This window comes from Dermacentor andersoni, chromosome 8 (genome assembly GCF_023375885.2).
Source record: "Dermacentor andersoni chromosome 8, qqDerAnde1_hic_scaffold, whole genome shotgun sequence".
Taxonomy (NCBI): Eukaryota; Metazoa; Arthropoda; class Arachnida; order Ixodida; family Ixodidae; genus Dermacentor; species Dermacentor andersoni.
Window position 1 is genome coordinate 41023859 of NC_092821.1, and position 11469 is coordinate 41035327.

An 11469-nucleotide genomic window follows, 5' to 3' on the forward strand; every position below is an offset into this window, starting at 1 on the left:
CATGGTCAGAGTTAATCGGGAGCACTCAAATATACTATACTATATATACGATACTATATATACTATACTCAAATATACAGCGCCTCCCACGTTCCGCGAGCCGCTGCGGGACGGTAAGCGTCATCAGTAGGATCCAAAAACTTCGCGGCTATCATCCCCAGACAACGATAAATTTAACGGTTTTTGAGCTCAACTGGAGAGAGAACGGGAAACAAGCCGAACTCTGCCTGCGACGTTTTCAGCGAATCTTAAGGGTTACGTGCGCGGCGCTCTGCGATTCGCAGTGCTGCGATGCAGTTTACTGCCGCGGCGAGAGATTACGGGCCGAGTGGCTGTAAAGAACGGCACCGGGCATGTGCAGGCATGCCGCTTATCGAGGAAAAAAAAAAAGATAAAAGGAAAGCGGAGGCGTTGGCGGAAGTCGGCGCGAATGTTGACGCCTCGGACGTACACACACACGTGTCTTTGCACACACCGGAGCTAACGACGATTGATAACGGTGGTCGCGTTTGTGGCGGGAAGAGTGTCGTTGCCTCGCGAGGAGAGAAAATAAGACGCACTAAAGAATAAACGAGCTGAAAAAAGAATAAATAACGCAGGAAGAGAGTAACGTGAAACTCGAGTCTGGTAGATTGCGAGGGGTCACCGAGAGGGACGGCGGCCGTCTGGCGCTTGCTTAATTACGTTGCCAAGGGAATAGAAAGAGGGACAGTGCACTGGAAATGTGGTTCAGTTGCGAGGATACAAACAAGCAAGCTAAAGATTGCCTCGTACGCGTTGGTCTGTACGTGCGCGCGTGTTGGATAAGTGAAGCCGTGTGTCAGCAGCGTGACAAGACGAAGTGCCGTGTGCAATGAGATGTCAGCCACTGGAGAGAGAGAGAGAGAGAGAGAGAGAGACACGACCAATAAAGCCGTTGTTTCTGCGAAGCCCCTTTGTCCATCGCGAATTACTATTTGCTGACTGCGTCCGTATTCTCCTCGAAATTATTCGACACGCAGTTTTTCTCCGCCATTCAGAAATCCGACGAACAAATAAGTATAATTAGGTCGTCGATGAATGAATAAATGTGAAGGAGAAGCATTTACTTTATTATAATATTAGTGTCTTTGGAAGTGTCATGCTTTTTATGGCATGGAGAGCTCTGCACAAACGGTAAAAGGCTTTGAAGTGTATCCCAATTTTTTTGTGAAGCCGCCAACGGAAGTTAGATATAGTATCATCATCATATCGTCTATTCTAGCAAATCAGTTGCGCGGAATCCCGCAAGGTAGAGAAAGGTTCCTAAAAGAGAAAATTGTCGCCCAACTGAATGTAGCACCAAGCTACAATATTTATTTCTACGAAACTATATTTATTGTTTGCTGCACAACAGAGAGAAATGGCGCAGCAAAGTTACTCTCTATACACCACTCTTCTCCCAGCAACGTTATTCACTCCCCCCCCCTTTTTTCCCTATATACATTCCTTGTTGCTGTAGTTTAGTTTTGAATATAAGTATATAGCCGGCCCTGTCGTGGTCTGTTTTCTCCAGATATCATCATTTAATAACCGACAAATGCGGCAACCGATTCGTAACTGAAGAAGGCCCGTGTCTACGGGCACACGCAAGATGTTCTATCCACAGCTAATGTCTTAGCTGTGTTCGCCTTGACGAACACAGATAAGACATTAGCTATAAGACCGCCGGTCAACTGCAAAGGGCAGGTATATACACAAAAAGGAAAAAAAAGAAAAAGAAAATGCTTGTGAATTAGGCTCCGCAACAGCATCGACATTCTCTCCTCCGAAACAATAGATAAATCACACCATGCCCGCACAAGCGAGGCCATGGCTGTCTGACTCATTTCGCGCGATGTTCAGCTCACATCCGCGCTATACACGCCTGAAGCGCCATTGTGTTTTCGCCGCTTATTTCGAGCAATCCAACAGGTGCTACGAAAGGTGTGCCGCTCTCGATAGTGTACGGGTGCGCGCTCAGTTTTTTTGTTTTGTTTTGTTGCTGCTCCGCTTTTGTTTACACTTTTACGATCTTTCGGCTGTCAGCAGCGCGAAACGCGCGAAAGCGCGCATGTGTGAACACCTGTGCACCGAACGCGCACGGCTTACCACTAATTGCGTGCGCGTTAGATGGATGAGTATGTAAAACACCAGGCGGCGGCGACCTCGCAAAGCAGATCCTGTATGCGGGGCCGTTCGTGTAAAAACGAGCTGTGTGAAGTTTAGCCACGTCTGTAACTATAATTCTTTTTCTTTCATCCTTGCTCGCAGCATTTTCGTCGCTTTGCGAAAATCCGAGGCTCAATTCACAATGCTGTTAGTTCGCAGCTGCTCTTTGTGATTGGCTGGCCGCCTTCGCTGACGGTACGTCCGGAATCAGGATTGGATGAAATTTTCCCTTACGGACAATGGATTCTAGCGTAAGAGCTTTTTTTGCGAATAGAATGCCGGCGCTGTTAATTAAACTGAGTAGCTGCAACGTCTACAGGCGCCAACATCACCTTGAACACCGATCGTGACAACAATTACCGTGGTTATATATGATAATAATAAAGTCATCGGCCAATATTATAATTACGACCGCATTCTTAGACAATGCCAATCAAAAACAGTTACAAAAGAAAGGATTTGTGACTTGATGGCGTCTGTTTATTTCTTAAGATATCCGGCGGAGACGGTTCAGATTGCTTACGTGTGGGAATGAGAAAGCACTGTATAGTCGCTTAGGTCAATTGTCTTTTTTTTTTTCTGCGCGTTCCTTGTCCTCGCAAGATATCACCTACGTTTTAACTGCGCCTCGGTACGTAAGGCCAAATGAAAGCGCGCCAAGCGTCCCAACGCGCCCGCTTACCCGCGAGGAGTTCCTAACTTGAAGGACGGCTGAGCGGCGTTCATTTGGACAGTGATGTTTTTTCTTTTAATTTTAAACACTGATTTTATACATTTATGACGTGGCGCCACCTCCTAGCCATTGGCTACGCCGTCACGTGCCCAATGAGGCATGCACTAGACGACACATTTTTTTTTTTTTTGGCATGTTTTACCTTTTGTGTATCGCTTGTTTATAATGTCAAAGCCGGCAATACAGAAAAAAAAAAAAGAAAAGGAAAGCCGGGGCGTCGGGGAAGTATGCTCGTCTCGCACCCCGGAGTCGCGGGTTCGATTCCCACCCAGACCGATATTCACCTAATATTATTCTCAGCGGCATTAATTTACTTTGTTTGCGGGAACCTCCCTGAATAAGTTGACGTCAGTTCGAGTAATTCTTTTACGTGGTTTTGCTCTTTGTCGTCGCCCATTTTTGGTACCATCGTTCGGTCACGCCGCCGACTACAACGCCGGATTTTCGCGCAACGGGGCATATAGCGGTTTCGCATTATAAGCCACACTGCGACTGACGCGTCTCGTTCTTGATATGTCCGGCATCGCTATATTAGCCGCCACCTACTCTTACGAAAAGATTTTACGTAAGCACGCTCTTATATGCGGCCCTTATATTTTCTTCGCGATTAACAGAGGAAGTGGTGCCTTTGTTGGCGTGGCACAAACGTGGTTTCAAGCCCATGGCCAAAGCACCCCAGCCGCAGCTGGCAGCCAGACGCCCTAAGCACGCGGAGCTGTCGCCCGAGCGCGAATAAAAATGAATGAATAAGCGCGAATTTGTGCGTCACTTGCGGCGTGCTATATAGGAGCAGACTCAGGAGAGCTGCGTCACGCATGCATTGTGCGCCGGATGCGATTAGACTCGCGCCTGCGTCTTGCATTGAGGCTGCGCGGCACAGCGCCCGCAGCCACAAAGCGCATTATATATAAGCTGCGCGCGGCAACTGAAGTCTAGAGCCGAGGGCCGGGATAATGGGACGGATATATCCAGTTCTATTCCTCGCAGATGTCTCTCCATTCGTCCAAGCGGCGCTCCGCTAGGGCTATCGCCAAGGTCGTGACTGGCGGAACGATAAGGGTAGTAGAATGCAGTGAAATAAATCCCGGTATACTGTGTGCCCTCGAATGATGGTCGTCGGCAAACGATAACTAGAACTGATAAAACAGAACGCGTCAAGTTGCGCGTGCATGTGGGACAGCAAGTGGCAACCACATGGCGCGTATTTCAGGCGTATTCTCGAAGCGGCGCCGTTCGGCATCGACGCGACCGTTATAGCATAGCCGGCGGAGCGCACCGTACTCCGGGCAGGAACGATTTTCACTCAATTGTCGAGTAAAAGCGAATAGCTCGCTGTTCGCGTTCCGATCGTTGACTCACGGTGACAATTTTTATTAACTCTGTTTTTTTTTTTTTGTAAGAGCACATTCTGGCAAATACTGACCGCGAAAATTATTAGCGAAGGTTGCCTGCCAATGGCAGACAGCAGTTACGAACGAAACCATTTGTGAGTTCGGCCCCAGGTATGTAAATGAAGCCAAGACAGGCATATCGAACCGTAACTGTATTTTGAAAGTGAAAGTTAGAAATAGTTACTAATGGGAGTTATTTCTTTCTTTATGTTCTGGAGTGTGCAGAACGCCTAAATGAAAAGGTGTGGCGATGTACAGAGTTCACAGCAAATATATAATTGTATGTAGTAGCAGAGATTATTCGACGTATGATCGAACACATATCTTCGAGAGGGGCTTATATGTTTGTCGACTTGTACTAAGATGTTTCTATTAACTTCATCGTGAGCATTTTTGTCCCGGGGTTGGGACACCTGGGAAAGGGGAGCACATTACGAAATACGTAAGGCAGTTATTCAGCTAGTGCACGAGAAATGCGCCTGCCTATTGCAGAATTAAAGTTGCACTAATCACGACAGAGCATGCCACGGGACATTATAAGACGACAATTAAAAAGCTCCTTCTATACCTCACTGAAGTGAAACTCTGGTGTCACGTGGCTCGTATATCGGCGGTGAGCATTCGACTGATATCAGTTTGCTCGGAGAAAGCTTGAAATTAGGAAAATTAAGTAATCTTCAACCAAGAAGGCTTTGCGAAAAAATCAACCCTTCTTGGTTGGCAACGGTTTAGTTTGTCTAATTTCATTTGAATGTACCCAAGTAGAGTTCCACTGCAATGATTTTTCAACTGCAATTGGGTCCTCGTCTCAAACCAGCTAATTGCTCTTAACCGGCTTTTGCGTTTGCCAAAGATTGCTTTCATATGAACACGCCAACCCATAACTGATTCGGGTGAGAGGAAATTAACATATATAGTCAAATGGTTCAGCCAGAAATTCAACCTTTACTGCATTTGTGGTGCTTTCGAACCATTATAAGTCCGCCCAAGAAAATTAAAAATAAAAGAAAGAAAGAAAGAAAGAAAGAAAGAAAGAAAGAAAGAAAGAAAGAAAGAAAGACCCAGCACGCCAGAGTGAATAACTGCGCTAAGCAGTTCCGCTGCAATGTATTCCATCCCATGACCTTGTAACCCCCGTCATACAACCAAACGAATTCTTGCATACGCAGTGCTCAAGATTTCTCTTCTCTTGAACACAGCTGTGCATTGCTGTTCGGGTTACCGGTGACACGGATAAATTCGTAGCCCTCCGTTACGTTAGATTAATGAGTAAGGAATCACTCCTTCGGAGGTGTACGCCTTATAGGAACACTAAAATGTAATAATAAATGGGTTTAGACTCATATAATAAATAGTCTTTTAAAGCTCTGTTGCCGTTCATTTCGCGATAATAGGTCGATTATTAGAAGAGAAAATGAAGGTCAAAGTTTTATTTTTTGAATTTCGCGCCGAAACCAGAATGGCTGTACGTCAGTGTGACGTCGGGGATTTCGAAGTAATTTTTCGCATTTTGGCGGCATTGACTGAGTAAACATTCCCGAAACTTGTCTCATTCAGTCTTTGGTTCCTTTAGAAGCCAATCTAGTCTATCTTTGGCGCTAAATAATTACCTACTCCCTAGCAGACGTCGTCAAAATCCATGACTTCATGGCGGGCAGTGCGGGAATTTCAAGGAGGCGGTGCCACCCGTCTTTCACTTTTACGCTTTTTCTGGCCTGCCAAGCGTTTTCTTGCTGTAAGAGTGGTGTTCTTGTCACTTTGGAAGGGCTATTTATTAATACAGAAGAAATCATTCTTCTCTATTGTGTCCCTTTAACACTGGAACATAGAGGAGTGATTATGACATATACTATGCGTATAGTGCTAATCTTTGAGGTACTTTGTCTGTGTCAATGTCCATCCGTATTGACGTTTCAAAAGACAACAAAGCGGCGAGAGAACACGTGAACAACAAGCTCACCCGCGGGCCTCCTAATCTGCCTTCTTTGCACGACCGCTGCCATGTCTGTCGTCTTCCTCTGGCCGCACTCACGATACACAACACCAGAATAACAGCAGCCGCTGAGCACGACGGCCGTAGTGTCCGGAACACGGCAACTAAAATTGGCGCGCCGGCGTCGTCACCTTGAAGACCTGACGTCAGGCTCACTGCACGGAGAGATGATTATCCGGTGACAAAAACCTAAAGCGCCGGTCGAACTCGATGCGGAAGTCGTTTCTCGCAGGGTAGGGTTTCGCTTCCGACGGACAAATCGGAAGTGCGCGCGTCCGCCACAGTCTGGATGCGCTAGATGAGCCAGTCAGTGGCCCTGAAGACCGGAAGCAGCGCGTCACATTCAGTAGAAACAGTCGCTGACACACACGCGCACCATCGGAGCGTTGGAAGCGAAATCGGAATCCTGCAGCTGTTTGCAAACACGCTCGCAGCTGGCAGAAGGAATATACGTCCACCGTTCGCCCAGACGGAACAGTGGCATCCGTAGTTTCGCTGCGGAAACCGGATTCGAATCCCGCAGCGCTGTCCACACTTAGCGACAAAAAGAAAATTGATGCAAGGAGTTGGATTTCACGATAGATCACACCGTAGAAAACGTGATGACAGCTGCATTGTTTCGGCGTCGGTCACTTCGGTTCGTCGTCGGTTTCGAAGATGCGGCTGTCTGGCGTGGCACGCAGACGACAACGCGCGATGCCGTGCAGACGACAACGGCTCGCTTTTCCCGCGACGAAAGGCGCACGCGCGAGTCGCACGATGACGTCACTTCCGAGCGGCGCGCGGTCCACGGTCGAGCAGACGACGACGTGACAGCCGTGACAGTGGTGGCTCCGCACATCGGATTCAGACGATAGGACGCATCCGAAAAGGAAGGTGAAGGGCGACGCACTACGCGCGGACGTCCATACGTCGCACTGTTGTTTCCGATGGCTGTTGCACCGCGTGTTGATGGGTGCGGCAAAGTCTTGCGACTCTGTCACCTCCTGATAGAGTACGATGTTCAAACGGCGATGTGAAAGTTATAGATGCCGCCGCATTATTCTCGTTCGCGCGAGCAAGAGAGATAACCAATTTTGAACGCGTTCGCGGTCTCTACACGCGCTTTCACGGCCACACAAACTTGCGCCGTGTGCGCCTACCGCACCAACAGCCGCAACGGAAGGCCTGCCTACTACTGTACTCGCTCTGCCAGACCTCGGAACGGCATACGGAGACCCTCCTCGCCACGCCAAGAAGCTGCGAGAAGGAAAGAAGGCTTGGGCTTTTTATTTCTTGCATTCTCGCTGGCCCCTCGCCACCACCTCTCTTCACAAACCGCACCGCATACTCTCCTTCGCACGCACATGCATCGCGGGCAACGGTTATGTAAGCGAGGAGTTTCTTTTACGCTTCGCGCACAGCCCACCCGCTTCAGGACGCACTCAGCGCATCGGCGCACGTGACGGGATAAAAAACTGTCATTTAGATCGTTTCCTGCTGCGTTTTGACGCCCGCGGCGACGTATTTCGCGGCGCCGCTGGAGACCATAGCAGAAGGAGGAGGAGTGCAAGCAAACGACGGAGGCAAGCAGACGAAAGAAAGGGGCGCGCCAGCAACAGACGAACCGCATTAAACAGACGGATATACGATGCACAGAGACGGACGAATACGCTAAGCAGACGGACGATACAAGGCAGACGAAACAAGGAGGAAGAAAAGATACGCGCTGCATCCAGAGCGTTTGAAATAGCGAAAGGCTGGAACGCGAGAATGGTCGGCTGCGTAGAGACGGAGCAATAAAACACGCTCTGTCGCGCTCCTTGGCTCTGGAGCGTCGGGCTCTTCCCTTTCGACGAGGAAATGAAAACCGTGCATGCTACGTCTTGCGTAACGCCCGGCTACTGCTCGGCTCGTTCTATTTGTTAGCCAGTCGTCTTGAAGCGGCAAAAACTGCACAAACTTCCTGCAGTTTCCGCTAATCCATTGCACGTGTTGTACGTGTGCCACTGAACGGCCGGCGAACTAGGCCTGTTCATGTACTATAAGAAAACGCAAGTAGATTCTGCAGAGCGCTGTGGAGCAGTGTGCCTTACGAGTATTCAAACATTGGTTTCTCTCTCTCATGAACGGGCCCTGAGGTTCCTAGAAAGATGGCAGAGAGTCTGCTTTCGCACAGGGCAAATAAGGCATCCATCGTACCGATCGCTTGTGATTGGTCGGTACGGGATCCCGCAGTGCAAATATTGGCCGTATTCTCCACGCGGGCCACTCCTTTATTGCCTCCACAGAGTCAAACGTAGAGACATAAGCGGTGGACGAAAGTTCACTCGACAGGATCAGCTAAGACGGAGAGTGCGCAGTCAGAAATATAAAAAATAAAATAAAATAAAGATAAAACAAGAACGAATAAAGAAGAAGCTGTAGAGATTTTATTTCTTCAGTTGAGTAATAAAGCAAGCTTCCTGCTTCCCGGATTAAGTACGCGCGCGAACGTTTCCCAGAGCTGAACCAGCGCATGAACAAGCTAGAGAGGGATTGCATTCACTGCAATCAGCACGAAAAGGAACGAGGAAGACTTAGGTAGAATACAGGACGAGCGCTGTGCTGTTGGGCCTACGAATGAAAGGTACATTGATCAGCAGGGATTACGTTCGACCTAAAATGAGTCTGTTCCTTTCTGACGATACCGTACGTAGGTTCCGTGTTATTACAACTTCTTCAGATTCGTCGAGCGCAAAGCCGAAGCGAAGTTTTCTAATTGCGCGATACTTATACTAGCGGCGTTTTACTGGTGCTTCGATGTTGTTGCCGTCGCTAGCAGGAGAATAAATCAGGATATAGTCCGATATACGTTGTTCAATATCTTTATGACTACAGCTGGAATAGGCCTTTGAATTGTTCAAACGTACTTGCAGCGTTGCGAACATATCCGATACCAGCGCCACAGATTCAGAAGAGAAAGAAACCACACGACATGCGACCTTTCCCGAAGAAGTCGTAAACTAAATTTTACAGCCAAGTTCTTAGCCTTTAGTTTATTTATTTATTTATTTATTTATTTATTTATTCAGTACCTACAAGCGCCAAAAGAAATTGAAGTGGAGGAGACAGGAAGCAAGGTTTTACGAACAGTTAAAAACGGTCACAAAATATTTTTTTTTGTGTGTGTGTGTGACGGCAAAGATTGTTTTCTTTTTTTTTTTTAGCTGGTAGGCATTTTTCTTGTCCGGGTGCGCGGTGCTCACACAAGAGCAAACGGCGGTTGGAAGGCTTCGTGCTTGAGCTTCCGTGCAATGGAATTACGTTTTCTCGTATATTCGAATTACATCCGATGCTATCCTGTCGGCAAGTTGTGTTTAAGTTGTAATTTACGAATTTTATGAAGCACTTCTTTTAGAAGTTTCATTAGTTCAATAACGCACAAGAACGAGGATGTATGCAGTGCTAAAGGTACCGCCCCCCAGCGGGGGCGGCCGCTCGGACTGACCTCACAAGGCAGCTGAAAAGGGGCTTTGTTTTTCAGTTCCCGCGCAACAAATTGATGTTTTCTCGTATATTCGGATAAAAATCCAAAGCTATCGTATCTGCAGCTTGCGTGCAAGCAGTACCTTGCGCATTTATATGACGCAAGTTACTTTTAAACGTTCATTTAATTCAATAAAGTACTTGCGCTTGACGAAGGGCCTAGAATAATGAGGATGTATGGTGCACTTCCGTATGGGTGAGTGCGCGCATGGCGTACGTCGCTTGTAGTGGGGGTGCTTGCGTAGCGTCGGTAACATCTTCGCTGTGGAGTCGGAATTTCAGAGCACCCGTTCGAACCTTCAGGTACACGTTCCTGCGTTTCGCGTCTGCGTCGGGCCTCGGGGTAAATGAGCGAAGGAGCGCATCGAAGGGTGAAAAAACGAGCGCGGAGCGCAGCGGCAGATATGAAAGACGGCGATCGCAAAGAGAACGAGAAGGAAAGCGGAAAAGGAGGGTATGGCGAAAGGCGTGAGAGGAGAAGCGTAGTGCTGCTCGAGACGGGCTCTGCGGCGGCGACCGCTACAAGATGGCGCCAGGGCAGCGCGCTGTCGGCAGTTCACCGATGGCATGCGGTGAGTGCGTCGATGAGGAGGAGGAGGAGGAGGAGGAAAAACTTTATTTGCTCTAATTGGTTAGAAATTAGCGGTGGCAGATGCGGTCGGCCGTCTTCACGGTCTTCTTCCCCATCTGCGCAGGGTCGACGCCCCTATTCCAGGGCACCACTGAGGGTGGCTACTCGGCGAGCGGGCCTTACTAGTCCATGCTGGACTTTCGGGTCGCTGCTGGAGAGCACCCTCTCCCACTGCTCCGCACTCGGGTCTTTTATTTGAAGCAATTGTTGATTCTGAACGCATTCCCATGTAATGTGATATAAGGTGGCCTTGGCGCCGCACCAGGGGCAAATGTCTCTATACTGGGTGGGAAACATCTTGCTTAGTGTGTTTAGGTTTGGATATGTTCCTGTTTGCAGCCTCCTCCAAGAGGTTGCTTCATGCTGATTTAGGCTGTTGTGGGGTGGAGAGTATTTGATTCGGACCCCCTTATAGTAATTCAATATGTCTGAGTAGCTTGGGTTGACTGGTATGGGTTCCTCAGGGTTGGTGCTTGTGGCCGCTCGGTTTGTGTGCTCTCGAGCTGCCTTGTCCGCCTTTAGGTTCCCTTCTATTCCAGCGTGTCCCGGTACCCAGAAAATTGTATGCCTGACTTTGTTGTTAGCCCTGCAGGAGCGGAGGATGTGAAGCGCTCTGCGTCCTATTCTGCCGTTCATGTAATTCCGACACGTAGTTTGCGAGTCAGTGAGTATTGTTAAAGACCTTTCGGATCGGTAGCCCTCCACTGCCGCTAGAGCTACGGCTATTTCCTCAGCTTCCGTGATACCACATGGAAACAAAGCGCTGCGTGAGCGGAGGTTGTCTGCGCGGGCTGATGGGAATCGCCCCCACGCGTCACCCACGCGCTGCCTCTCGCAATTTCCCGATTAGAGAGGCAATCGCGCCACTTTTCGCTCCGTTTGAAATGTGCCGCACGAGACAAGTTGTCCGCGCCAGCCAATATATCGTGAAAAGAAAACAAACTACGCATTAGGGAGCACCGTAATCGCCGGAGATTAGTTTTATTTTAAACGCTCCTTGACAGTGTGCGTATAGTACGTGCTCCTGAGAGCGACGATTGCGAAA

General features: G+C 48.6%; 1 protein-coding gene across 5 annotated transcripts in view; it reads right to left on the reverse strand.

The window, feature by feature from the left end:
* The window catches only part of LOC126526403 (uncharacterized), a 285856-nt gene extending 278401 nt beyond the window's left edge, over positions 1 to 7455 (reverse strand). For all 5 annotated transcript variants that reach the window (XM_055068184.2, XM_072289645.1, XM_072289644.1 and 2 more), the window contains exon 1: positions 6254 to 7455. In XM_055068184.2, the coding sequence (XP_054924159.2) occupies positions 6254 to 6296 (43 nt within the window). In that variant the 5' untranslated portion in view covers positions 6297 to 7455. The remainder of the gene's footprint in view (positions 1 to 6253) is intronic.
* Between the last annotated feature and the right edge of the window lie 4014 nt (positions 7456 to 11469).